General features: G+C 45.3%; 1 protein-coding gene across 1 annotated transcript; it reads left to right on the forward strand.

Moving 5' to 3' along the window:
• The first annotated feature begins 8,153 nt into the window (after positions 1-8,153).
• On the forward strand, positions 8,154-26,208 carry LOC129540700 (glutathione S-transferase Mu 1-like). The gene is made up of 10 exons (XM_055402019.2): positions 8,154-8,283; positions 8,536-8,611; positions 9,050-9,114; positions 9,416-9,497; positions 9,597-9,697; positions 10,808-10,903; positions 10,991-11,101; positions 14,153-20,297; positions 20,385-20,495; positions 25,744-26,208. Exons 1-8 carry the CDS (start codon positions 8,248-8,250, stop codon positions 14,240-14,242), a joined length of 657 nt encoding a protein of 218 aa, XP_055257994.1. The 5' UTR covers positions 8,154-8,247; the 3' UTR covers positions 14,243-20,297; positions 20,385-20,495; positions 25,744-26,208.
• The last annotated feature ends 214 nt before the right edge of the window (positions 26,209-26,422 follow it).

A 26,422-nucleotide genomic window follows, 5' to 3' on the forward strand; every position in this document is an offset into this window, starting at 1 on the left:
ACACACCAAGGCACAGTGCAAATTATTAAAAGACATTATCTTAAAATCAGCAAGAAGGGAACAACACATAGAAGAGATTTTCAAAAAGACTGCTATCAGATTTCTCTTAGAAACCTTGGAAGCCAGAAGCAGGGAGTTGATATATTCAAAGTGATAAAGGAAAGGTTTTCCCGTCAACCAAGAATCTAATATCTGGCAAACTGTCCTTCATTTATTAGGTGAAATTAAGACATTCCCAGATAAGTGGAAGCTGAGTTTGTCACCAGTAGATCTTTCCTGAAAAAAATGCTAAAAGGAGTCCTTCAGGTTGCAGTGTAAGGACAACTAGCTGCTGCTGCTAAGTCACTTCAGTCGTGTCCGACTCTGTGTGACCCCATAGACGGAAGCCCACCAGGCTCCCCCATCCCTGGGATCCTCCAGGCAAGAACCCTGGAGTGGGTTGCCATTTCCTTCTCCAAGGACAACTAGAGAGTTATGCAAAATCATGTTGAAGAAGTAGAGAGTCCTGGAAAAGGTAAATATATGTATAATGATAAAAGCTAGTACTACTATTGTAACTTTGTTTTATAACTCTTTTTGTTTTCTATATAATTTAAGAGACTCAGTTCAGTTCAGTCGCTTAGTCATGTTCGACTCTTTGAGATCCCATGGACTGCAGCATGCCAGGCCTCCCTGTCCACCACCAACTCCTGGAGTTTACTCAAACTCATGCCCATTGAGTCGATGATGCCATCCAACCATCTCGTCCTCTGTCATCCCCTTCTCCTCCTGCCTTCAATCTTTCCCAGCATCAGGGTCTTTTCAAATGAGTCAGCTCTTCACATCAGGTGGCCAAAGTATTGGAATTTCAGCCGCAGCGTCAGTCCTTACAATGAATATTCAGGATTGATTTACTTTACGATGGACTGGTTGGATCTCCTTGCAGTCCAAGGGACTCTTAAGAGTCTTCTCCTACACCACAGTTCAAAAGCATCAATTATTTGGCTCTCAGCTTTCTTTGTAGTCCAAGTCTCACATCCATACATGACTACTGGAAAAACCATGGTCTTAACTAGGTGGATCTTTGTTGGCAAAGCAATGTCTCTGCTTTTGAATATGCTATCTAGGTTGATCATAGCTTTTCTTCCAAGGAACAAGTGTCTTTTAATTTCATGGCTGCGCTCACCATCTGCAATGATTTTGGAGCCCCTCAAAATAAAGTCTGACACTGTTTCCACTGTTTTCCAATCTATTTGCCATGAAGTGATGGGACTGGATGCCATGATCTTAGTTTTCTGTATGTTGATCTTTAAGTCAACTTTGTCACTCTCCTCTTTCACTTTCATCAAGAGGCTTTTTTTCCTTCCTGGAGAAGGAAATGGCAACCCACTCCAATATTCTTGTCTGGAGAATTCCATGGATGGAGGAGCCTGGTGGGCTACAGTCCATGGGGTCGCAAAGAGTCGGACACAACTGAGCGACTTCACTTCACTTCACTTTCTGCCATAAGGGTGGTGTCATCTGCATATCTGAGGTAATTGATATTTCTCCCAGCAATCTTGATTCTAGCTTGTGCTTCATCCAGCCCAGCATTTCTCACAATGTACTCTGCATATAAGTTAAATAAGCAGGGTGACAATATACAGCCTTGACGTACTCCTTTCCTGATTTGGAACCAGTCTGTTGTTTCATGTCCAGTTCTAATTGTTGCTTTCTGACCTGCACACAGATTTCTCAAGAGGTAGGTCAGATGGTCTGGTATTCCCATCTCTTTCAGAATATTCTGCAGTTTATTGTGATCCACACAGTCAAAGGCTTTGGCATAATCAATAAAGCAGAAATGGATGTTTTTCTGGAACTCTCTTGCTTTTTCGATCATCCAGTGGGTGTTGGAAATTTCATCTCTGGTTTCTCTGCCTCTAAAACCAGTTTGAACATCTGGAAATTCATGGTTCACGTATTGTTGAAGTCTGGCTTGGAGAATTTTGAGCATGACTTTACTAGCATGTGAGATGACTGCAATTGTGTGGTAGTTTGAGCATTCTTTGGCATTGCCTTCCTTAGGGATTGGAATGAAAACTGACCTTTTCCAGTCCTGTGGCCACTGCTGAGTTTTCCAAATTTTCTGGCATACTGAGTGCAGCACTTTCACAGCATCATCTTTTAGGATTTGAAATAGCTCCACTGGAATTCCATCACCTCCACTAGCTTTGTTCTTAGTGATGCTTCCTAAGGCCCACTTGACTTCGTATTCCAGGATGTCTGGCTCTAGGTGAGTGGTCACACCATTGATTATCTTGGTCATGAAGATCTTTTTTGTACAGTTCTTCTGTGTATTCTTGCTTCCTCTTTTTAATATCTTCTGCTTCTGTTAGGTCCATACCATTTCTATCCTTTATTGGGCTCATTTTGCATGAAATATTCCTTTGGTATCTCTGATTTTCTTGAAGAGATCTCGTCTTTCCCATTCTATTGTTTTCCTCTATTTCTTTGCATTGATCACTGAGGAAGGCTTTCTGATCTCTCCTTGCTATTCTTTGGAACTCTGCATTCAAATGGGTATATCTTTCCGTTTCTCCTTTGCTTTTCGCTTCTCTTCTTTTCACAGCTATTTGTAAGGCCTCCTCAGACAGCCATTTTGCTTTTTTTTGCATTTCTTTTTCTTGGGGATGGTCTTGATTCCTGTCTCCTGTACAATGTCACGAACCTCCATCCATAGTTCATCAGGCACTCTATCAGATCTAGTCCCTTAAATGTATTTCTCACTTTCACTGTATAATCGTTAGGGATTTGATTTAGGTCATATCTGAATGGTCCAGTGGTTTTCCCTAGTTTCTTCAATTTCAGTCTGAATTTGGCAATAAGGAGCTCATGATCTGAGCCACAGTCAGTTTCTCGTCTTGTTTTGCTGACTGCATAGAGCATCTCCATCTTTTGCTGCAAAGAATATAATCAGTCTGATTTCACTGTTGACCAACTGGTGATGTCCATGTGTAGAGTGTTTTCTTTATTGTTGTAAGAGGGTGTTTGCTATGACCAGTGCATTCTCTTGACAAAACTCTATTAGCCTTTGCCCTGCTTCATTCTGTATTCCAAGGCCAAATTTGCCTGTTACTCCAGGTGTTTCTTGAATTCCTACTTTTGCATTCCAGTCTCCTATAATGAAAAGGACATCTTTTTGGGGTGTTAGTTCTAGAAGGTTTTGTACGTCTTCATAGAACTGTTCAACTTCAGCTTCTTCAGCATTACTGGTCGGGGCATAGATTTGGATTACCATGATAATCTAGACTGAAAACCACAAACACATAAAACTATCCAATCTAGTCACATGGACCACAGCCTTTTCTAACTCAGTGAAACTATGGGCCATACCATGTAGGGTCACCCAAGATGGATGGGTCATGGTGGAGACTTCTGACAAAACGTGGTCCACTGGAGAAGAGAATGGCAAACTACTTCAGTATTCTTGCCTTGAGAACCCCATGAACAGTATGAAAAGGCAAAAAGATAGGACTCTGAAAGATGAACTCCCCAGGTTGGTAGGTGCCCAATATGCTACTGGAGATCAGTGGAGAAATAACTCCAGAAAGAATGAAGAGACAGAGCCAAAGCAAAACCACCCACTTGTGGATGTGACTGGTGATGGAAGGAAGGTCTGATGCTATAAAGAGCGATATTGCACAGGAACCTGGAATGTTAGGTCCATGAATCAAGGCAAATTGGAAGTGGTCAAACAGGAGATGGCAAGAGTGTATGTCAACATTTAAGGAATCAGTGAAGTAAAATGGACTAGAATGGGTGAATTTAACTCAGATGACCATGATATCTTCTACTGTGGGCAAGAATCTTTTAGAAGAAATGGAGTAGCCATCATAGTCAACAAAACAGTCCGAAATGTGGTACTTGAATGCAATCTCAAAAACGACATAATGATCTCTCTTTGTTTCCAAGGCAAACCATTCAATATCACGGTAATTAAACAGACTAGTCCATTAAAGAATTATTAATCTATGCTTTTGGACACACTTGCATAAAAATGTAATTTTGTGACACCAATAATCAAAGAGAAAGGACTGAGATGTATAAGAGCAAAGTATTTAAGAGCTGTTTGAATTAAGCTGGTATAAATTCAAACTGAAACAACTAAGATCATGGCACATGGTCCCATCATTTCAAGGCTAATAGTAGGGGGAAAAGTGGAGGCAGAGACAGATTTTCTTTACCTGGGCTCCAAAATCACTGTGGATGTTGACTGCAGCCATGGAACTAGAAGATGCTTGCTCCTTAGAAGGAAAGCTATGACAAACCTAGACAGCATATTAAAAAGCAGAGACATCACTTTGCCAACAGAGGTCCCTATAGTCAAAGCTATGGTTTTCCAGTAGTCATGTACCGATGTGAGAGTTGGACCCTAAAGAAGGCTTTTCAATTGTGGTACTAGAGAAGACTCTTGAGAGTCCCTCGGACTGCAAGGAGATCAAACCAGTTAATACTAAAATAAATCAACCCTGAATATTCATTGAAAGGACTGATGCTGAAGCTCCAATACTCTGGCCACCTGATGCAAAGAGCAGACTTAATGGAAAAGACCCTGATGCTGGGAAAGATTTAAAGCAAAAGGAGAAGGGGGCAGGTGAGGACTAGATGGTTAGATAGCATCACTGACTCAATGGACATGAATTTTAGCAAACTCCGGGAGATAGTGGAGGACAGAGGATCCTGGCACGCTGCAGTCCATCTGGTTGCAAGGAATCAGACATGAGTTAGTGACTGAACAATAACAACAAAATATAAGAAAACACTTAGGAGAGAAACTGAAAACACATAATGCAAACACTTATGGAACACAACAAAAGCATTCCTAAGGGGGAGATTTATGGCTAGAAATGTCTACTTTAAAAATAAGAGGATCTCAAATAAACATCCTAACTTTATAAATTAAGAAATTAGGAAAAGAACTAAACCCAAATAAATAGAAGAAAGGAAATAATAAAGATTATGGGAGAGATAAACAGAAAAATAAAATAGAAAATCAATAGAGAAAATCAATGAAAATTTTAAAGAAATTTCTTTGAAAGATTTATGATATTAACAAAATTGATAAACCTTTAGCTAGACTAAGAGAAAAAGGAGAAGATGCAAATTACTAAAATCAGAAATGAAAGTGGGACAGGACTACTGAGTCTACAGAAATAAAAATATTGCAACAGAATACTCCGAAGAATCATATGCCAACAAATTGGATAAACTAGATAAAATAAAAATGTTCCTAGAAACACAAAACATGACAGGACAGAAACACATAGAAATACAATTCCACATATTATTTAAGTTTAATTCCTGTTTAAATTCTTGAAACCTTTGTTTATATTTATTTGTTCTTAAAACTATGACATCTGACTCTTTGTGACTCCATGGACTGTAGCCCACCAGGCTCCTCTGTCCATGGAATTTTCCAAACAAGAATTCTGGAGTAGTAGGCGGATTCTTTACCACTGCATCACCTGTAAAGTCCCCATCTTAAACTATATACTGCTATCACAGAATCTTATAAATTATGGCTTTTATTTTCTAGTCAGATTAAAAAATATCCTTTATATCCTGGATTACAAAAGTTTATCCAGATAATACTTAAAAAACCTTTAAAAAATTACTATCAAGTAGGACACAATTTAATACTACTCTTGGTATTTAATGTGTTGGTTTGTATTCTGAGGCTGTTTTACATAGAATTTTAAATTTACTCTGGGAGTTCAGAATGTCAGCAGTAGAGCTGGAAGGATGGAGTGCAGTGCAGAGTCAGATCAGAGGCAGGATTCTCGACTGGGTACTGGACACTATGTATTGTGATGTCCTGCACAGTGTTCTCTACAATATTAGAACCTGTCAATACTTACAGTCAAGCAAGAGCGCATGTAAATCCAGAAGATGTGGCCGCTTTAACACTGAATTTCAGCAAGGCACCCACTGGTTGCATCACGCCCTCTGCCCTCTCTCCGGTTTCCCCTCTGCCAGAGTCCCCACTGCCCCCTACTGCCTTTCACACACTCACTGCCCCCATCAGTGGGATCCCTGGGTCTGGGGACTGAGGCTGAGAGCCTTCTTGGCCAGCCCCCCTCCTCCTTCTGCAGGATTCACCTCTTCCTCCTGAGGGGGCCACCGTGCTCGGGGCCCATCCCTATGTTCTCAGTTCCTTGTCCTACCAGGCACGGCCTCTTTCTCCTGCCTTCAACCTCCCTCCCTCTCAGTGCTCCTCAGAGGTTTGGAACACTTAAAAATCTCTTCTATATTTTAAAATCTCTCCTTGTATTTCCTAGCTGAGTCCCAGCCTTTAGTACCCAGAATTTTCTCGTGCTGCTCTATGACAGAATTTCAATGATTTTTGTAGATAAATGACTGATTGACTGTATACTAGCATAACAATATGTGTTCTACATATTTTAGCTGTTAATATTCTGTTTAGTGTTTTTAAAAAGTCATTTTCTTGGTGGAATCCGGTCATATATTTTTTCTAAGCTTAAGATGTGTAAAACTCAGAATGACAACTCCTTTATAATATGAAAAATAAAACAGTACTTTTATGTGGCCAGAGCCACTATTGCCTCCCTTTGGGCAAAACGACAAGGGAATCTGCCTTTCCCTGATCTGCCTCCTGAGTCTGGACCCAGAGCTGAGCCATGAGGACTGGCAGGGTGGGACTGGCTAGGGCCATCCATAGAGGGACTGAGCTCTGCTGGTCTCTGCTGATACACTTTCCCTGCTCCCCAGCTTAGCAGAGATGTGTAGACTCTGAGTCTGTGATTTAACATGGATTAGAGAAAGTCTGTCTTCTTCAAACCCCCACTCCATGCTTTATCCTGGTGGTCTGAAACCTTTATTGAATACTGGGACCTTTCTATCCTTAAAAAGTGTTAGCTAATTTTAAACCGACTTTCCTGTAGAGTTCCAAGCTTGCCTTTTTAACTTCTGAAATCGATTTGTTTTGAAAAGGTCTTGTCATCTCTTTTTGTGTATCCATTACTTTGTAGTGTACTTTAAACAAGGGAAAAGGAAATACAGGCCAACCTTGTCCTATTCTCCTAATTTTGAAATACTCTTCAATCTTCAAAGAGGAAAGTTGGCAGGTAGGACATTGTTTTTGAGAAGGTTGTATCACAGAGTGACATCAAAGGCCACCTGAGCCACCCTCTCCTACACAAAACCACACCTGGGTCAAGATCAGGGCAGGAATCTGTGGACTGGGACAGCCACGCTGTGCTGGGCCCACTCTGACTGCAGTCCTGTGTGGTGTCCTCCAGGCTCCTCCTGGCCACCCCTACTGGTCCCCCTTGCAGCAGGAGAGGCTCCTAGCTGCTCGGAGAACAGCTCTCCCCGCTTCATCCAGAGCCCTCTGTGACTACCACAGTCCAGGTCATTGACCCAGTCGAAATGAAGTACATCTAGCTGGTTGTCGGGTTATTTCTGGAGTTGCACCTGGATATCTTCTTTGCTGGACCTGCTTCTGTATTTGGATTCATTATTTAGGCCATAAATCTACTTGATTAATTTACATTTGATGATTATCACTCTTAGCTACACGACTGAAGGGATGAGTCCCCTCTAGTCCCTGAAAGGAAAGCACTGACGAACTTCTTCCTGCACCTTGTGGGTGTTTCTTGTATCCCGTTAATAGTCTGTTCTAGAAGATATGCTGCCTTCAGGAATTATAAAGAGTCGGGGGGAGCGTGAGGATTACTTGGAGTGCTGATCTTCCTGTGCCAGCGGCTCATTTAGTTTCGATTTGAAGGGCACCCACTCTTAGTCTTAACTTGGCACTTAAGAGCTTCCCAGAGCCCAAGGGAACTCGGTAACCCAGGAGCAAGTCTGAGTGATCGTGGGAGGGCAGGGGAGGTGGAAGATTCGTGCGGTCGTTAGGATTCAGGCTTGTTTCCCGAGCGCATTACCAACTCCCCCGATTTAGCTGAGATCGGACTGGCCACGCGAACCAGGCTGCCCTCAGCGTCCTGGTGTTCAGAGCTCGGCTCCCGAGTTTTGAGGCTGGAGGGGGAAATGGACTATTTCCACTGCCCTGGCCGCAGATGCCTGGTTGAAGAGTCCCGGGTGCCCCGAGTCCCAGGAAGCTTCGGAGATTGGGTAATAATTGGGGGCGGGGCGGAGAGAGGCGATGGGCGTGGCCTCACTCAGGCCACACCCAGACTTGACCCAGGCCCTGGCTAAACTTCCAGATCCACGGTACCGACCTGGAAACCCGATCCACAGCCGCTGACTATGGCGATGACCCTGGGTTACTGGGACATCCGCGGGGTGAGCGGGGGTCCGCTAGGGCGGGTGGGATGGAGGCGGGCGGGGATATGCTGCGCAGTTGGGGACCGGTAAGCCAGAAAACCAGAAATGTTTTCTGCTCGCTGCAGCCTAGCCCCTTCGCGCCGCCGCCTCCTTCTCAGGGGGCGGCGTGTGTGTGTGTGCGTGTGTGTGTGTGTGCGCTCAGAAGTGGGTGGATAGGGGGAGAGGGTTGGGAGACCTGACTTCTGCCCTGTGTCCTGGCGTCTCTCTCAGCTGGCCCACGCCATCCGCCTGCTCCTGGAGTACACAGACGCAAACTATGAGGAAAAGAAGTACACGATGGGGGACGGTAATGGCATGCTTGTCATGTCCTGACTTCTGCCCAACTCATGCTGGTTTGGTGCCAAGCATCCCATGTGACCCCTGTTGTTCACATCTGTCCCCCTCCCCTCCAGCCCGCCCAGCTGGAGCAGGGACCTGCCCCTTCCTGAACCCTTTAGGGTGCAGCTGGCCTCCAAGGAAGGATATGAGAGTCCACAGCTGGGTCCTGTATCAGCCATTGGCACAGGCTCCCCTTAGTGCTTACCTAAATCCTTTGTAAGTATTATTCATGTAGTTTCAGGAAAGTTCTGTTTGTTTTTCCCCTCAAAGCTCCATGTGAAATTAGTAGTTCAGATTCCAGAACCACCAATTCACGGGGGTCTTGCCCCTGACTCCTTGGTAGGTCTCCCTGAAAAGGAGGGTTGGATTCCTGGGAGGTTGTTTCACTGCATCTTCTTTTTCTCAGCTCCCGACTATGACAGAAGCCAGTGGCTGAATGAAAAATTCAAGCTGGGCCTGGACTTCCCCAATGTAGGTGCAGGGGCTGAGGTGCTGGGAGGGGGAGTGGACAGTGTCTCCATCCATCTCCTTTCCTGGCTTAGAGGTTTCAGGAACAGGTGCCTTCTGCTCTGTCTCTCAGCTTCCTGGTTCTCTCCCCTGCCCTTTCATGGTGCTCTGTGTCCCAGCTCATCCCTCCACTTTATAGCATATTATTTAGTGCCTACCATGGGACAGGCTCTGTGAGTGCCAGGTTTCATCTCTGCCCTTGCTCAAGGGAGCAGATGCAGGGGAGCCTGCTGGCCCACCTGACCTGGCCTTGTTATTCTTCCAGTTGCCCTACTTAATTGATGGAGCTCACAAACTCACCCAGAGCAAGGCCATCCTTCGGTACATTGCTCGCAAGCACAACATGTGTGAGTGGGGCTGGGGTTGGGGGCAGGGATAGAGGTGGCCACGCCCTGGGCTGGGCTGGGAGGGGATACTGAGGGTGAGTCTCTGTTGTGTGGCTACAGGTGGGGAGACAGAGGAGGAGAAGATTCGCGTGGATGTATTGGAGAACCAGGCTATGGACACTGCTAATGACTTGGCTATACTCTGCTACAACCCTGAATTTGTGAGTCTCCTCCCGCTGATCTGGGCTGGATGTGCTTTGAAAGGAGACTAGATAAGTTTATCCCTTCTACTCAGATCATTTTGTAATTTGATCTCCTTGGAGCTACTGAGCTGGTCTATATGGAGCCCCCTGAGTGATTCTCATAACTCTAATTAAGGATATAGAAGCTCTGACTCAGTTCTCCCCAATCTAAGGATAGAATCCAGACTCCCCAAGGTGGAAATTCAGTTCCTAGACAGGGTATTTACCTTGTTAGCCCAATGCCTCTTCTTCAGCATCTCAGGCATAAACCCATTTTGCCCGGTGGGCAAGGCTGGGTCTACGTCTGCATAGTCAGGATCTGTTAAAGTCCTGACTTTGTGAGTCCATTCCTGCTGAGTTGGACAGGGTCCCATCTACATTGGTCCTTTTGCCATTTAAACTCCTTAGAACTACTGATTCACCAAGCTAGTCCCTACAGAGTTCCGAGAGTGATCCTCAGAACTCCCAGTGCATGAAATGCAACCTTGGACTCAGTTTGCATCAATCTTAAGGTAGAGTCCAGCCTCCCAGGGTAGAAATTCAGATCCTAGATAGGTGTTTATGAGTTCAACCAGTGCCTCCTCCTTGGCATCTCAGGAATCAGGACACATGTCCAGTGGGCAGCTCAGGGTCAGACTTATTCCTTTCCTTCCTTCCTTTCAGCTTCCAATTCTTTCCAACTGTCCAGAAATTGTCCAGGCATCCACACCATTCTGTCTCCCACACTGGAACAAAGGATTTCTTTCCTGGTTTTTTAGTGTTTATCAGCCTGAGGTCTGAGGCCTGAGGTCTGCCAAGTCTCACAGCACTGCTGGTCTGACCCTGGGCAGGTATCTGGAGCTGACTGGTGACAGGGTCAGGGACAGTGTGGTTTTGCCCTTTGCCTTCCCATCACTTCTCACAGATGGGAGGTGGTACCCATAGGAGTCTGATGAAGACAAGTGGGTTGAACAGCAGCTGGGCACCAACCCAGGTTCAGTCGGGGGACATGGCTGCTCACCTGGTAGCTGGGATCAGACACATCCCCAGGAGGCCTGCTCTGCCAGGGAGTCTGTGTCTGAGGGCAGTGACAGCTGTTTTGTGTCTCAGGAGAAACTAAAGTCTCAATACTTGAAGGAGATCCCTGGAAAGATGAAGCTCTACTCAGAGTTTCTGGGGAGGAGGCCTTGGTTTGCAGGGGACAAGGTAAGTGGGATGGCTTTAGGGGAGGGAGAGCTGTCATTTTCCTGAGGTTCAGAGTTTGGTGCACATTCATGCTTTGTCTTTCTGCAGCTCACCTATGTGGATTTCCTGGTTTATGATGTTCTTGACATTTACCGCATATTTGAGCCCAACTGCCTGGATGAATTCCTAAACCTGAAAGACTTCATTTCTCATTTTGAGGTATTCTCCTGACCCTCCTACTATTAATCCATCTCTTTTCTCTACACTCTTCTCCCTGCAGCTTTCCTAATTGGAACTAAAACCAAGTATAACTAGCATTTATTGAGAACTTGGTTTATGCCAGGTTTTCTGCTCAGGACTTTACATACATTGTGTCAGATTTGATCTTTGCCTTATTTCTACAAGGTAAAGAAGTACCACCTCCATTTTAAAGACAAGGAATAAGCCAAAAGGATATGTAATTTCTGATGGTCATAGAACCAGTATAGGTTGTGCTGGGCTCCCAGTCAGCGTGTCTGGATTCTATGGGCAGCAGTCAGTGGCTCTCCGTTTCCTGTGTGGAAGAGAAAAGCTCAGGTCCTTTTGTTGTCTGGGCTCAGATCTCTGGAAAGTGTGGAGGAAGCAGAAATCTCAGGAGTTTGGATGTGGCTGGCATTAGTTGAATTGAGACACAGTAAGAGTGATCTTAGGAGTCAAAGACATGATGTTTTTTCCTGATCACCCTGCGGCTATTGTCTCCCTCTCTGGGGTTGTACTGAGATTGGTTCTGGGATTTTCTTCCATAGGTAGGTGCCTTCTTGGGAAGATTTTGTCTTGTCTCTATAGTAGGCAGTTTCCTTCCTCTCTTTCCGTCTTCCAGTTACTCATAATTCTGTCCCAGAGACAGGATGGTCCATTCATTTTAAGTCACGTTCACCAGTCTGACCCTGTCCTCTGTATGAGGCACTGTGTCAGGCACAGGAGGGATACAGAAGTCACACAATCCCGGAGTCCTAACTCTGGGGCTCAGTGCAGCTGGAGAACTTCAGGAACTCTGAAGCTGTGTGGTATGGGTGGAACCCCCTTGGTTCTGGAGGAGCACATCCTGACCTCACCTCCCAGCTCATCGTCACCCTCAGTCAACTATTAATAACTGGAGAGCAACAAAGAGTTAAGATGAGTGCCTGGGAAGGAGGATGGGGACAGATGTGGACTGCAGTGTGTGGCCTTTTGGGCCCTGGGCTGTGGGGTACAGTCAGCCCTAGGTCTTGGCACTCCTGGGAACTCTCAGGCACTGTCTGTCTTGAGAAGGTGGTGCGCAGGTACATCTGAGTGTCTCACTGCCTGGTTGGCTGTAGCAGGTCTGGGGATGCGGTAAGTCGGGGTAGCCCCCAGTGAGAGTGGGCTTAGGTCTCAAGCCAGGAGTTGGATTCTGTCCTTTAAGTGGAATAATTAGAGCCTGGTCTTGCTGCTTCTCACCCTCCTATCACCTTTCTTCTGGGTTTTGCTGAGTCATTGGGTGAGATCTGGTCTCCTCTGCAAGCTGCTCATGTACTTTCTGAGGCTCTTTGTTGTGCGAGGGGTCCCTCTATGGGCAAAGCCTAGAGTCTCCCTCTGCAAAAGAACCAGGTTTGTGTGCAGGGGCAAAGACAAGCCCTCCTGTGGGGAAATGGGGGAAGGGAGTGTTTTCCAAGAGCACAGAGTTGGAGAAAGAGCCAGGCTGTGTTCCATGCTATCACTTATTAGTGGCTTGAACGTGAGGAAGGTGCGTAACCTCTGTGATCCTGTTTCCCCTCAGATAAGGACACACTAGAGCCACTCTTCGGAGAAGGCAATGGCAAGCCACTCCAGTACTCTTGCCTAGAAAATCCCATGGATGGAGGAGCCTGGTAGGCTGCAGTCAGTTGGGTCGCTAAGGGTCGGACACGACTGAATGACTTCACTTTCACTTTTCACTTTCACACATTGGAGAAGGAAATGGCAACCCACTCCAGTGTTCTTGCCTGGAGAATCCCAGGGAAGGGGGAGCCTGGTGGGCTTCCGTCTATGGGGTCACATAGAGTCGGACACGACTGAAGTGACTTAACAGCAGCAGCAACAACAGAGCCACTCTTAGGTTACTTCTGTGGAGGTTCTCAGTCGTCACATATCCCTCAGAATTCCTGTAGTTCTTCAGCTGCACTGAGCCCCAGAGGCTGGGCGCCAGGACTGTGTGACTTCTGCACCTCCTCTGGGCCTGATACAGTGACTCATACAGGGGCGAGGGTCAGATCAGTGAATGTAACTTAAAATGAATGTACGATCCTGTCTCTGAGACAGAATCATGAGTAACTGGAAGAAGGACAGAGAGGGAAGGAAATTGCCCACTACAGAGACTTCAAGATAAAACCCTCCCTGATGTATTGAGGGTTTGGGTCTAGATGCCCACAATACAGTGAAACAAGTCACATAGCTTTTTTGGTTTCTCCGGGCATGTAAAAGTTGTTTATAGTACACTGTAGCCTATAAAATGTGCAATAGCATTATACCTAAATATATATATATATATATTTATCTTAATTTAAATATCCTTTATTGCTGGGCATTAATTATCTGGCAGTCCAGTGGTTAGGACTCCATGCTTTCACTGCCAGGGGCCTGGGTTTGATCCCTGCTCTGGAATCTAAGATCCCACATGCTACACATCTCGGCCAAACAAACAAACAAACAAACAAAAAACCCTGAAACTTTCTTGCCAAAAAATGCTGAGACCATCATCTGAGTCTTAAATGAGTTTGATTTTTTTGCCACAGTAACATCAAAGATCACTGATCACAGATCGATATAACAAACAATCATAATGAAAAAGTAGAAATATTGGGAAAATCACCAAAGGTGACACAGAGACAGAAAGTAAGCAAATGTGGTTGGAAAAATGGCATCAGTTGACTTGCTTAATGATGGTTGACACAAAGCTTCAAGTTGTAGAATACACAAAATGTGCGAATCACAGTAATTTGAACTGGGCTGGAATGAGGGATGGCTGTGTATTCTCATCTCTGGGTATATACAGCAGCTAACACAGCATGTTTTCCATGTGTGGCAGGTCTTAGTAAGATTCCACATTAGTGACAGGAAACTGAAGAGGTAACTTATCAGAACTAGGGACCCTAGGAAGATTGTTTTTTGCTGATTGCTTCACTCCACAAGGAAAGATTGAACCAAGGTTCCAACTCAGAGTCTGGAGTGAAACTGCGTGAGCCCCAGTGGGGCAGCAGACCTGAGGCCTGACCTTCTTTTTCCCACCCTCAGGGCCTGAAGAGGATCTCTGCCTACATGAAGTCCAACCGCTTCCTCCCACACCCTGTGTATTCAAAGATAGCCATGTGGGGCAACAAATAGTGCTCCGGACGGCAGGATGGAGCGAGGAGCCAGTGCTGTGTGTGGAGGACAGCTGGAGCTTCCTGCACCCCAGGACCAGACGTCTTCTTTTCCCCTGCTTTCTTTCCATTTGTCGCACTCAGACCCGGTTTGGCCCCAACTCTTTCCCAACCCCATTCATCCATGATCTCTAAGCTCTACAGCACCCCATTCTTCAGTGAAGTCACTCCCTGATGTTATCATTTCTGCTCTAAAGCCAACCAGATCATCCTTTCTTTCCATGTTTGTTTGTTTTTTTTCCTGCTGTGAGTAGCCTGACCAGACGCCTGGCTTGGAGAACTCAGGCCTGAGCCCCCAGCACTGCCCTGAAGACCAGAACTGGCCTATTGTACAGGCTTTGCTCTCCCAGCAGGCCCTGCCCAGCCCTGCCGATCACCAATAAAGCCTTAACCACACCTGCTATGTCTTATCTTTTTTCCTCCTGACCATCTAAACTGTCTAACTGGTCTTGCTGCTTCCAAGGGATGGAGTGGTGACGCTGGCAGTGACTGGGTGCATGGGGATCCTGTCTGGTAGTAAGATGTTCTGAGACTTCTTGTTCCATTTCTGAGGCCCTCAGATCAGGAGTCCTCGTAGGGCTCCTTCTATTAACAGAAGGGAGGCCTCTTCCTGAGCCTCCATCTCTCATCCATTCCTCCTCCTTATTAAGAGCTCAGACGCCCTCTGTTGGCTGCTGCGCAGCTGTTATTCAGGACCTTCTTTCTGGGTTCAGTTCAGTTCAGTTCATTCGCTCAGTCGTGTCTGACTCTTTGCGACCCCATGAATCACAGCACGCCAGGCCTTCCTGTCCATCACCAACTCCTGGAGTTCACTCAAACTCATGTCCATCGAGTCGGTGATGCCATCCAGCCATCTCATTCTCTGTCGTCCCCTTCTCCTCCCACCCCCAATCCTTCCCAGCATCAGAGTCTTTTCCAGTGAGTCAGCTCGTCGCATGAGGTGGCCAAAGTATTGGAGTTTCAGCTTTAGCCATCAGTCCTTCCAATGAACACCCAGGATTGATCTCCCTTAGAATGGACTGGTTGGATCTCCTTGCAGTCCAAGGGACTCTCAAGAGTCTTCTCTAGCACCACAGTTCAAAAGCAAAGATTCTTCGGCGATCAGCCTTCTTCACAGTCCAACTCTCATATCCATACATGACCACTGGAAAAACCATAGCCTTGACTAGACGGACCTTGGTTGGCAAAGTAATGTCTCTGCTTTTTAATATACTATCTAGGTTGGTCATAACTTTCCTTCCAAGGAGTAAGCGTCTTTTAATTTCATGGCTGCAATCAGCATCCACAGTGATTTTGGAGCCCCCCAAAATAAAGTCTGACACTGTTTCCACTGTTTCCCCATCTACTTCCTCATTTTCTTAGCTACCCACGAGGTAAATTTCTTTAGTCCTCGCATATCTGAAGATGTGTTGCTAGTGTACACTGAAGTAATGTTTTTGTTGGTTATACGATTCTAGGATAAGGACCTTCAGGCTTCTGATGCAATTAGACACAGCTAGAATTAAGCCTTGTTCACGGGAAGGGTGATGCCAGTCTCTCTTGAATATCCAGTCTTTCTTGAATATCTGATGGATATATATATTTTTTAACTTAAGGCACTTGCTTTTCAGTTCTTGCCAATGTGAGGTATCCAAGTCCAGAGTCTATATAGAGATCTTGGGGCTGTTGTATTCCTGCTTCACATTCTTCTATGAGTATACTAAGTTTCCTGGTCTCCTTTTTATCAGGCACTATTCATGACTGCTTTGCATCCTCTGGAAGTAATTTCAAATTACACTGTCCAGTGGTCTGCTTAAGAGAACGTTTCTAGGACCTCAGGAGTTCCTAGACCATGCTACCATAAATAGTTGTTTATTTTGGGATCTAGTATTCAGTCAAGGTGCAGTTGGGAGAAAATATTACAAATCCAAAGGACCTTTATCCAAAAATATTTAGCTAAAAATATAACCAATGAAAAGAAAGCCCTAAGTGGTTTTTTTGGCCACATCCCGTGACTTGTAGGATCTCAGTTTCCCAACCAGAGGTTGAACCCAGGCCCTGGCATTGGAAGTCCAGAATCCTAAACAGTAGGCCACCAGAGAACTCCAAGGCCCAAGTCTTGATTGGGCATTACAAAAGAGAATATCCAAAAGGCCAGTAAGCATATGAAAAGGTGCCCAACAATATTGGATTTGGGGAAGTTATGAACACAGTTAATCCAATTATATACCCACACAGGCTAAAATTAAATGGACCAACAGTTGTTCACAAATATGTGCAGTAACTGGAACCATCACTCACTGCTGGTGGAACACCACTTTGGAATACCAACAGCACTTCCTGGAACTAAACATACATCTACTCTATGCCCCTGGAATGCCATGCCTTGTTATACACTACTGGGGATGTGTGCTTCTGTCTTGTACCACAGTGTTCAAAGTGGCTTTTATGACAAAGCCAAGAACTGGCAACTTTCCAGTGTCTGGCAATGCGAGAATGGACAGATAAGCTGCGATATGTTATATAAGTCCATTATACAAATTCATTATTCATATGATGGAGTATTATACAATATACATACTTATGATGAAAATATTATGAAGGGCTACTGCTACACACAATAACATGGATGACGCTCAGAGACGCAGTGTGGACAAAAAGATGTAGACGCCAAATGCACCTACTACATCCTTCTATTTACATGATTTGTTAATGGGCAAAATAAGTCCAGGGCAACAGAGGTCAGCTGAATGGTGAGCTTGTCTATGTTGAAGAGATTGTGCGGGGCTGGAAATGGTCTCTCTCTTGACCCAGGTGGTGCTTCCATAAAAATACACATAGCTAAAAACCCAGAGTTGTCCACTTAAGATGGTGCACCTTACTGTTTGTGATGGACATAGACATGGTCTCATTGTTACATTGCTTATGTTTTTCCTTATTATCAGTCTTCCCTGTAGGATATAAATACCATGAAAGCAGGCATTTCTGTCTCTTCTTGTTCCTGGTCTTACAGGTGTTTGTATACAACCAGAACAGCACCTGCAAGATGCTGGGTGAACACTGGGTGTTCAGTGAAGAATTATTGGGCTAGTTGTATTTATTATTAGGGGGATCACTTCAAGTATTCACTTGAGTTTTACTCATGCCTACTTCTTTGCTGCTGCTGCTGCTAAGTCGCTTCAGTCGTGTCCGACTCTGCGACCCCATGGATGGCAGCCCACCAGGCTCCCTGTCCCTGGGATTCTCCAGGCAAGATCACTGGAGTGGGTTGCCATTTCCTTCTCCAATGCATGAGAAGGAAAAGTGAAAGTGAAGTCGCTCAGTTGTGTCCGATTCTTAGCGACCCCATGGATTGCAGCCTACCAGGCTCCTCCATCCATGCTATTTTCCAGGCAAGAGTACCGGAGTGGGGTGCCATTGCCTTCTCTGGCCGACTTCTTTCGGTCCATGTAATTTGTGTGTACATACATTTTTAGGTTCTGCTCTTTCTTCTCTTGATGTTTCCCTTAAGAATCTATACCTATTAGCCATACACTTGTGTGCATACTACTAAATATTTACTGGATATGTCTCATTGCTTTCAGTAGATAAACTGTAATTTGCCTAGTCAGTCACTCACTACCGGGAAATGTGGGGTTTTCTATTTTTTACTTTTCCTTATGATAGTGTCATCTTAAGCTGATGTTTTCCTCTGGTTTGTGGCCTTTATTTGGTAGATGCCCTAGCCGATACTAGAAGGCAAAGTGTGAGAATGGTTTTAAGCTTTAATAGCAGTCTATTTTATTGCTCTGTAGAGAGAGTAACTTACTTGATGGTGCCCCCAGCAAGGCACATGGGCCTCTTTTTCCTGTACCTTAGGCACTTGGGGTGTCACAATTTCATCGTATGCTAGTTTTACGGTCTCATTATCATACTCTGCTGTTTCCTGCCTTTACAGTTTTCTGTTTATTGGCTGTGCATGTTTCCACTTGCTGAATAAATCCCAGTCTATAAATCTCCCTGTGTCCTATGCTCAGCCCATTACTCATTTAATTCTGGATCACAGTTAAAAGGTGAAGTGATGGTAGTCACAACCTTTTTTAATGGGCAAAATGGAACTTACTGTGGTTCTTTTCTAGCTTATTATCTAGAGCAAATGAACACACACACTGAATATGATAATAAATATGTTTTTAAAGGAAAACATAAGAGCTAAAGCAATCCATTTTTATAGGACTTATGAATTAGAGGGGACTGGCTGAGATGCCTTATAAAAGAACTCTAAGTAGGTTTGGAGAGAAGAGGTCCTCTTTTCCGCTGGTCAATCTCCTTGACATTGTCATTATTTTAAGGTCTTTAAAGGGCATGTCACGTGTCAGTCTGCGTGTTTTGCCAATTTGATGTATAAGAGTGTCTTTAGAAGGCCTTGAGTGATGAGCCAACAGTGGTAATTGAGATACACTGTGGTCCTGTCCATCACTAATATCCCGTGTGGCAGTCAGTCACTAGATGCTTGCATATTCAACTTTCGATCACCCTACAAGGGTGATAAAAACAGGTCTAAGTCTAGACACTGAGCTCGCAGTGACTTATTGCAAATTTCTGTACAATCTTCTCAGTTATGTGGGTTTTTTATTATTATTATTTTGTTTTTCAAATTTCTTTTCCTGTTTCTCAGTGCCAGGGAGGTTTCCAGCTGTGATCCTAGAGGTAGGGCCAGCCAACCCAGGCCTTCACCTTTGGTGTAATGGGGTTGCTCCACCTCTGTTGCAGGGCCACCCCACTGGCCCAGGGGCTAGAAGATGGCCTTTAGACTGTCACAGGAGCTGTGAACCCCAGCGCCTGGCGTGGGGAGCATGGCTGTCCAGGCTTCTCCTGAGCACGCCACTGCTTTTCAGACACGGGTGTCCTGGTGACCGCCTGACCCAGCTCCTCCAGTCTAAGTGGGCACCTAAGTAGGGCTGTGCTGTGAGAACCACACCAAAGACCTCCCCCAAACTTGCTCCTTGGGGGACATGATTTAACAATACATTCAGTTCTTCCTGGTGTAGGTTTGAAATTTTTCCTCTTAGCATTGTTTCTTATTTTCCATATTTTTCACCTTGAACTTAGTTTCTTTTCTAAAATCCTGCAGCCCTAGTTTTTCTGCATTTCTTTATTCAAAGTAATATAAGTAAGCAATTTTCTTTTCTGATATCCCACTTGGCAGATTCTTGTCAATGTTTATTTTCATTTTCTTATTTTCAAGTGAAAAATATATCCTTTTGTTTGGCATATTCTAAGCTTACACAGACAACACTTAACAACCTTTAAAATATTAATATAAATTAGGATACATTTAAATCTTACTGTTTGTATTTCCTTATACTACATAATTTAGTATTCTGAGGTTATTCCACATAGAATTTCTGTTAATTCACTAGAGAGTTCAGAATGTCAGCACTAGAGTTGAAGGGAATTATGGAAGGCCATGCAGAAGAGAGACCAGAGACTGGACTTCTTGACTGGATACTGGACACTATCTGTTCTGATGTCCTGCACTGTGTTCTCTAAACTATTAGAACCTGTCAACATTTTATAGTCAAGAGAGAGCACAGGTAAATCCAGAAGATGTGGCCACACTGACTCTGAATATCAGCGAGGCAACCACTGGCTGCATTACACCCTGCATCACTCTCCAGTTTCAGACACCCAGGGCAGGTGTCTGGAGCTGAGTGGTGACAGGGTTAGGAACAGTGTGCTTTTTGCCCTTTGCCTTCCCATTGCCTCTCACACATGGGAGGTGGTACCCATAGGAGTCTAGTGAACATAGGTGGGTTGAATTGCAGCCCGGGCACCGACCCAGTTTCAGTAGGAAAACATGGCTGCTCACCTGGCATTTGGGATCAGACACAGCCCTGGGAGGCCTGCTCTCTGATAGGGAGTCAGTATCTGAGGGCAGTGACAACTGTTTTTTCCTTCAGGAGAAAACGAAGCCTGCATAATTGGAGGGAATCCCTCTGAAGATGAAGCTTTTATCCCAATTTCTAGGGAAAAGGCATTGATTTTCAGGGGACAAGGTAAGTGGGGGGGCAGATTTGAGAGCCAGGAGTTCATTTTGCCCAGGTTCAGCGTTTAAAGCCCATTCTTGCTTTGCCTTTCTGCAGCTCATCTATGTGTATTTATCTACTTATGACATCGTTGACCTGCACCACAGATTGGAACCCAAGTGCCTGGTTGAATTCACAAACATGAAAGACTTCCTCGACCACTTTGAAGTAATTCTCCTGACTTTCTCACTATTTATATATCTTCTATCTTCTCCAGGAAACTTTCTTAGTCTCGGGGCTAAAAATTAAGAAGACCTACCATTTATCAATGTTTGATTTATACGAGTTGACTCACTGGAAAAGACTCTGATGCTGGGAAAGGTTGGGGGCGGGAGGAGAAGGGGACGACAGAGAATGAGATGACTGGATGGCATCACCGACTCTGTGGACATGAGTTTGAGTGAGCTCCGGGAGTTGGTGATGGACAGGGAGGCCTGGCGTGCTGTGATTCATGGGGTCGCAGAGAGTCGGACACGACTGAGCGACTGATCTGATCTGCTGAGCATCTTACATATATTGTGTTCATCTTTGCAACATTTCTACATGGTAGAAGAATTATCACCCCCATCTTTTTAAATTAATTATTTTAATTGGAGGATAATTTCTTTACAATATTGTGGTGGTTATTGCCATACATCGACATGAATCACCCATGGGTGCACATTGTCACCTTTGTTTTGTAGTAAGGAATTAAGTTGAAAGGACAAGTAATTGCTGAAGATCACAGACAGCCTGTGCTGGGCTCCCAGTGAGAGCATCTGGCTTCTATGTGCAACAGTCAGTGGTTCTCTGTTTCTTGTACTGAAAAGAAAAGCTCAGGTCCTTTTCTTGTCTGAGTTCACAGCCCTGGACAGTATGGAGGAAGTAGAACCTTCAGGAGATGGTATGCAGCTGTTAGTAGAAAGAGACACAGTAGGATTGATCTCAAGTACCAAAGACAGACACAATTTTTTCCTCCTGGTTCCTGGGGAGCTTAGCTGCAATCATATCCCCACCTGGGGTTGTATTATGATTCCTAGGACTAACTGGGGGCTTCCCTGGGGGCTCAGTGGTAAAGAATCTGCCTGTAATGCAGACCCAGATTTGATCCCTGGGTTGAGGGGGATCCCCTGGAGGAGGGCATGACAACCCACTCCAGTATTCTTGCCTAGAGAATCCCATGGACAGAGGAGCCTGGTGGCTGCAGTCCATGGGGTTGCACAGAGTCAGACACGACAGAAGCGTCTAAGCAGCAGCCCCAGGACTAATTGACGCTGACATTTGAAAACATAGGTAGATACCCATGTGGAAGTATTTTTCTTGACACCTGTTATGGTGACCACTACTCTTCCCTTTCTGTCTTCCTTTCCACCTTCCTTCCAGTTACCCCAGATTCTGTCTCAGAGATGTGACAGTGCATCATTTTAAGTCACATTCACTGATCTGACCCTCTCTTCTGTATGAGGTACTGATTCAGGTGCAGGGGAGAAGCAGAAGCCACATCGTCCTGGGCCCCACCTCTGGGGCTCAGCGTAGCTGGAGAACTATAGGAACCCCGAGCTGTGTGGTGTGGGTGGAGCCCCCTTGCTTCTGGAAGAGCACAGCCTGACCCCATTTCCCAGCTCACCACTGGTACCCTCAGTCAACCAACTAGAGAGCGACAAAGTGCTTTATGTCAGGTTTGGGAATTTGAAGCTCTAGTCCAATAGGTTTTCAGCCTACAGTCTGCTTTCTCTTCCCCCTCTCCATCATGGAATCTCTTTTCTCAGCTAGCTCTCATCAGTTCTGGTTCTGGTTCAAGGTGATCCGCCTTGGGGATCATTCAAGAGCTGGGATGACTGCCTGGAAGTGAGTTGGAGACAGATGTGGGCTGCACTGTGTGGCCTCTTCGGGCCTGGACTGTTGGATACAGGCAGCCCCAGGATCTTTGAATCCTTGAAACTCTAGGGGCCCAGGGAGACAAAGCTCAAGTCTCAGGCCAGGCAGTTGGACTTTGTCCTTTAAGAGAAATAATTAGAATCTGGTACTGAGCTTTATACTTTTCTATCAGCTTTCATCCAGTATTGCTGAGTCATTGGGTACAGTGGTCTCTTCTGCAACTTGTTTATGTATTTCTGAGGCTCTTTGTGGTGCTAGGGGGCCCCCTGAGGGCAAAGCCTGGAGCCTGTCTCGATAAAAGTTATATTTATAGTATACTGTAATCTTTTTTGAAAAAATAATTTTTCTAATTTATTTATTTTTGGCTGTGCTTGGTCTTCATGGCTGGGCTGGCTTTTCTCTAGTTGTGGCAAGCAGGGGGCTACTCTCTAGTTGCAGTGGGCAGACTTCTCACTGCAGTGGCTTCTCTTATTGCTGAGCACAGGCTCTCAGAACGTGGGCTTCAGTAGTTTAGCATGTGGGCTCAGTAGTTGTGGCTCCCGGGCTTTAGAGCGCAGGCTCAATAATTGCGGTGCCTGGGCTTGATTGCTGCATGGCACGTGGGATCTTCATGGATCAGGGATGGAACTGTGTCTTTTGCATTGGCAGGCAGATTCTTTATCACTGAACCAGCAGGGAAGCCCCTACTGTAATCTACAAAGTGTGCAATAGCATTATGTCTACAAAAAGAATGCATTTTACCTTAATTTAAAATAGTTTATTGCTAAGAAATGCTAACCATCATCTGAGCATTCAGGGAATTGTAGTGTTTTTGCAATTGTTGTTGTTTAGTCACTAATTCAATGGCACCCCACTCCAGTACTCTTGCCTGGGAAATCCCATGGATGGAGGAGCCTGGTGGGCTGCAGTCCATGGGGTCGCTAGGAGTCGGACACGACTGAGTGACTTCACTTTCACTTTTCACTTTCATGCATTGGAGAAGGAAATGGCAACCCACTCCAGTGTTCTTGCCTGGAGAATCCCAGGGACGGGGGAGCCTGGTGGGCTTCCGTCTATGGGGTCACACAGAGTTGGACATGACTGAAGCGACTTAGCAGCAGCAGCAGCAGTCACTAATTGAAGTCCAACTCTTTGTAGCCCCATTGGCTACAGCACACCAGTCTTCTCTGTCCTTTACTATCTCCTGAAGTTTGCTCAATCTTGTGTCCATTGAGTCAATGATGCCATCCAACCAACTCATCCTCTGTTGCCTCTGTTGCCCTCAATCTTTCCCAGCATCAGTCTTTTCCAGTGAGTCACCTCTTCATATCAGGTGGCCAAAGAATTGTACCTTCAGCATCAGTCCTTCCAATGAATATTCAAGGTTAATTTCCTTAAGGATTGACTGGTTTGATCTCTTTGCTGTCCAAGGGACTTTCAAGAGTCTTCTCCAGCACCACAGTTTGAAAGCATCCATTCTTCTGTGCTCAGCCTTCTTTAGGGTCCAACTCTCATATCCGTACATGACTACAGGGAAAACCATAGCTTTGACTATAGCGACCTTTGTCAGCAAAGTGATGTCTCTGCTTTTTAATATGCTGTCCAAGTTTGTCATAACTTCCCTTCCAAGGAGCAAGCGTCTTTTAATTTCATGGCTGCAGTCACCATCTGCAGTAATTTTGGAGCCAAAGAAAAGAAAATCCGTCACTGCTTCCACTTTTTCTCCTCCTATTTGCCATGAAGTGATGGGACCAAATGCCGAGATCTTAGCTTTTTGAATGTTGAGCTTTTCAATAGTAAAATTAAATGATCACAGACCACCTTAACAAATGTAATGATTATGAAAAATTTGAAAATGGTGCTATAATTAACAAAATGTGACAGAGACATCTAGTGACACTTAGATGGAGGAGCCTGGTAGGCTGCAGTCCGTGGGGTCGCTAAGAGTCGGACACGACTGAGCGACTTCACTTTCACTTTTCACTTTCATGCATTGGAGAAGGAAATGGCAACCCCACTCCAGTGTTCTTGCCTGGAGAATCCCAGGGACGGGGGAACCTGTTGGGCTGCCGTCTATGGGGTTGCACAGAGTCGGATACGACTGACGTGACTTAGCAGCAGCAGTGAACAAATAAATGCTCTTGGAATAAATAGTGGTGATATACTTACTTGATGCAAGGTTGACACCAACCTTAGTTTGTGAAATACGCAATACTTGGGATGCACAATTAAGTGAAGTGTGATAGAACCAGAGATGCCTATACATCACCCTCTCTGGTGGATATCCTCAGAGTGGAGTCTCTGTGTATGGTAGGTCTTAGATAGCACATTAGTTAGAGGAAACTGAAGGGGTTGTGGAACATTCTGAAAGAGATGGGAATCCCAGACCACCTGACCTGCCTCTTGAGAAACCTGTATGCAGGTCAGGAAGCAACAGTCAGAACTGGACATGGAACAACAGACTGGTTCCAAAAAGGAAAAGGTGTACGTCAAGGTTGTATATTGTCACCTTGCTTATTTAACTTATATGCAGAGTACATCATGAGGAACGCTGGGCTGGAAGAAGCACAAGCTGGAATCAAGATTGCTGGGAGAAATATCAATAACCTCAGATATGCAGATGACACACCACCCTTATGGCAGAAAGTGAAGAGGAACTCAAAAGCCTCTTGATGAAAGTGACAGAGGAGAGTGAAAAGGTTGGCTTGAAGCTCAACATTCAGAAAACAAAGATCATGGCATCTGGTCCCATCACTTCATGGGAAATAGATGGAAAAACAGTGGAGACAGTGTCAGACTTTATTTTTTTGGGCTCCAAAATCACTGCGGATGCTGATTGCAGCCATGAAATTAAAAGACGCTTGCTCCTTGGAAGGAAAGTTATGACCAACCTTGATAGTATATTAAAAAGCAGAGACATTACTTTGCCAACCAAGGTCTGTCTAGTCAAGGCAATGGTTTTTCCCGTGGTCATGTATGGATGTGAGAGTTGGACTGTGAAGAAAGCTGATCGCCGAAGAATCGATGCTTTTGAACTGTGGTGTTGGAGAAGACTCTTGAGAGTCCCTTATACTTCAAGGAGATCCAACCAGTCCATTCTAAAGGAGATCAATCCTGGGTGTTCATTGGAAGGACTGATGCTAAAGCTGAAACTGCAATACTTTGGCCACCTCATGTGACGAGTTGACTCACTGGAAAAGACTCTGATGCTGGGAAAGGTTGGGGGCGGGAGGAGAAGGGGACGACGGAGAATGAGATGGCTGGATGGCATCACCGACTCTCTGGACATGAGTTTGAGTGTACTCCGGGAGTTGGTGATGGACAGGGAGGCCTGGCGTGCTGTGATTCATGGGGTCGCGGAGAGTTGGACACGACTGAGCGACTGAACTGAACTGAACTGAACTGAACTGAAGGGGTTGAGTTCTGACCACTAGGGACTGCAGGAAGACTGCCTTCTGTAACACTTGCCCCCACAAGGGGGCTGTACTGGGCTTTCCAACTTGGATATCTGAAATGGAGCTGCTGAAGCTCCAATGGGGCAGCTGATCATGATCCAACTTCCTTTTTCTTATCCTTACAGCCTCGAGAGGATTTCTGCCTACATGAAGGAGCCAGTGCCATGCTTGTTGCACCAGGGCCCTGGAGAACAGCTGGAGCTTCCTGAATCCCAGGACCAGATGTCTTGTTTTCTCCTTCTTTCCTTCTGTTTGTCCCCACTCAGGCCCTATTTTGCCCCAACTCTTTCCCAACCCCATTCATCCAGGATCTCTAAGCTCTACAGCACCCCATTCTTCTTCAGTGAAGTCATCCCCTGATGTTATCATTTCTGCTCTAAAGCCAACCAGATCATCCTTCCTTTCCATGTTTTTTTTTTTTTTTTTTTTTCCCTGCTGTGAGTAGCCTGACCAGACCCCTGGCTTGGAGAGCTCAGGCCTGAGCCCCCAGCACTGCCCTGAAGACCAGAACTGGCCTATTGTGCAGGCTTTGCTCTCCCAGTGTGGGCCCTGCCCAACCCTGCTGATCACCAATAAAGCCTTAAACACGCCTGCTAGGTCTTATCTTTTTTCCTCCTGACCATCTGAACTGTCCAACTGGCCTTGCTGCTTCCTAGGGATGGAGTGGTGACGCTGACAGTGTCTAGGTGATTGGGGATCCTGTCTGGTAGTAAGATGTTCTGAGACTTCTTGTTCCCATTTCTGAGGCCCTCAGATCAGGAGTTCTCAGAGGGCTCCTTCTATTAATAGAAGGGAGGCCGCTTC

This window comes from Moschus berezovskii, chromosome 4, assembly GCF_049115385.1.
Source record: "Moschus berezovskii isolate FMDL1 chromosome 4, NW_MosBer_1.0, whole genome shotgun sequence".
NCBI lineage: Eukaryota > Metazoa > Chordata > Mammalia > Artiodactyla > Moschidae > Moschus > Moschus berezovskii.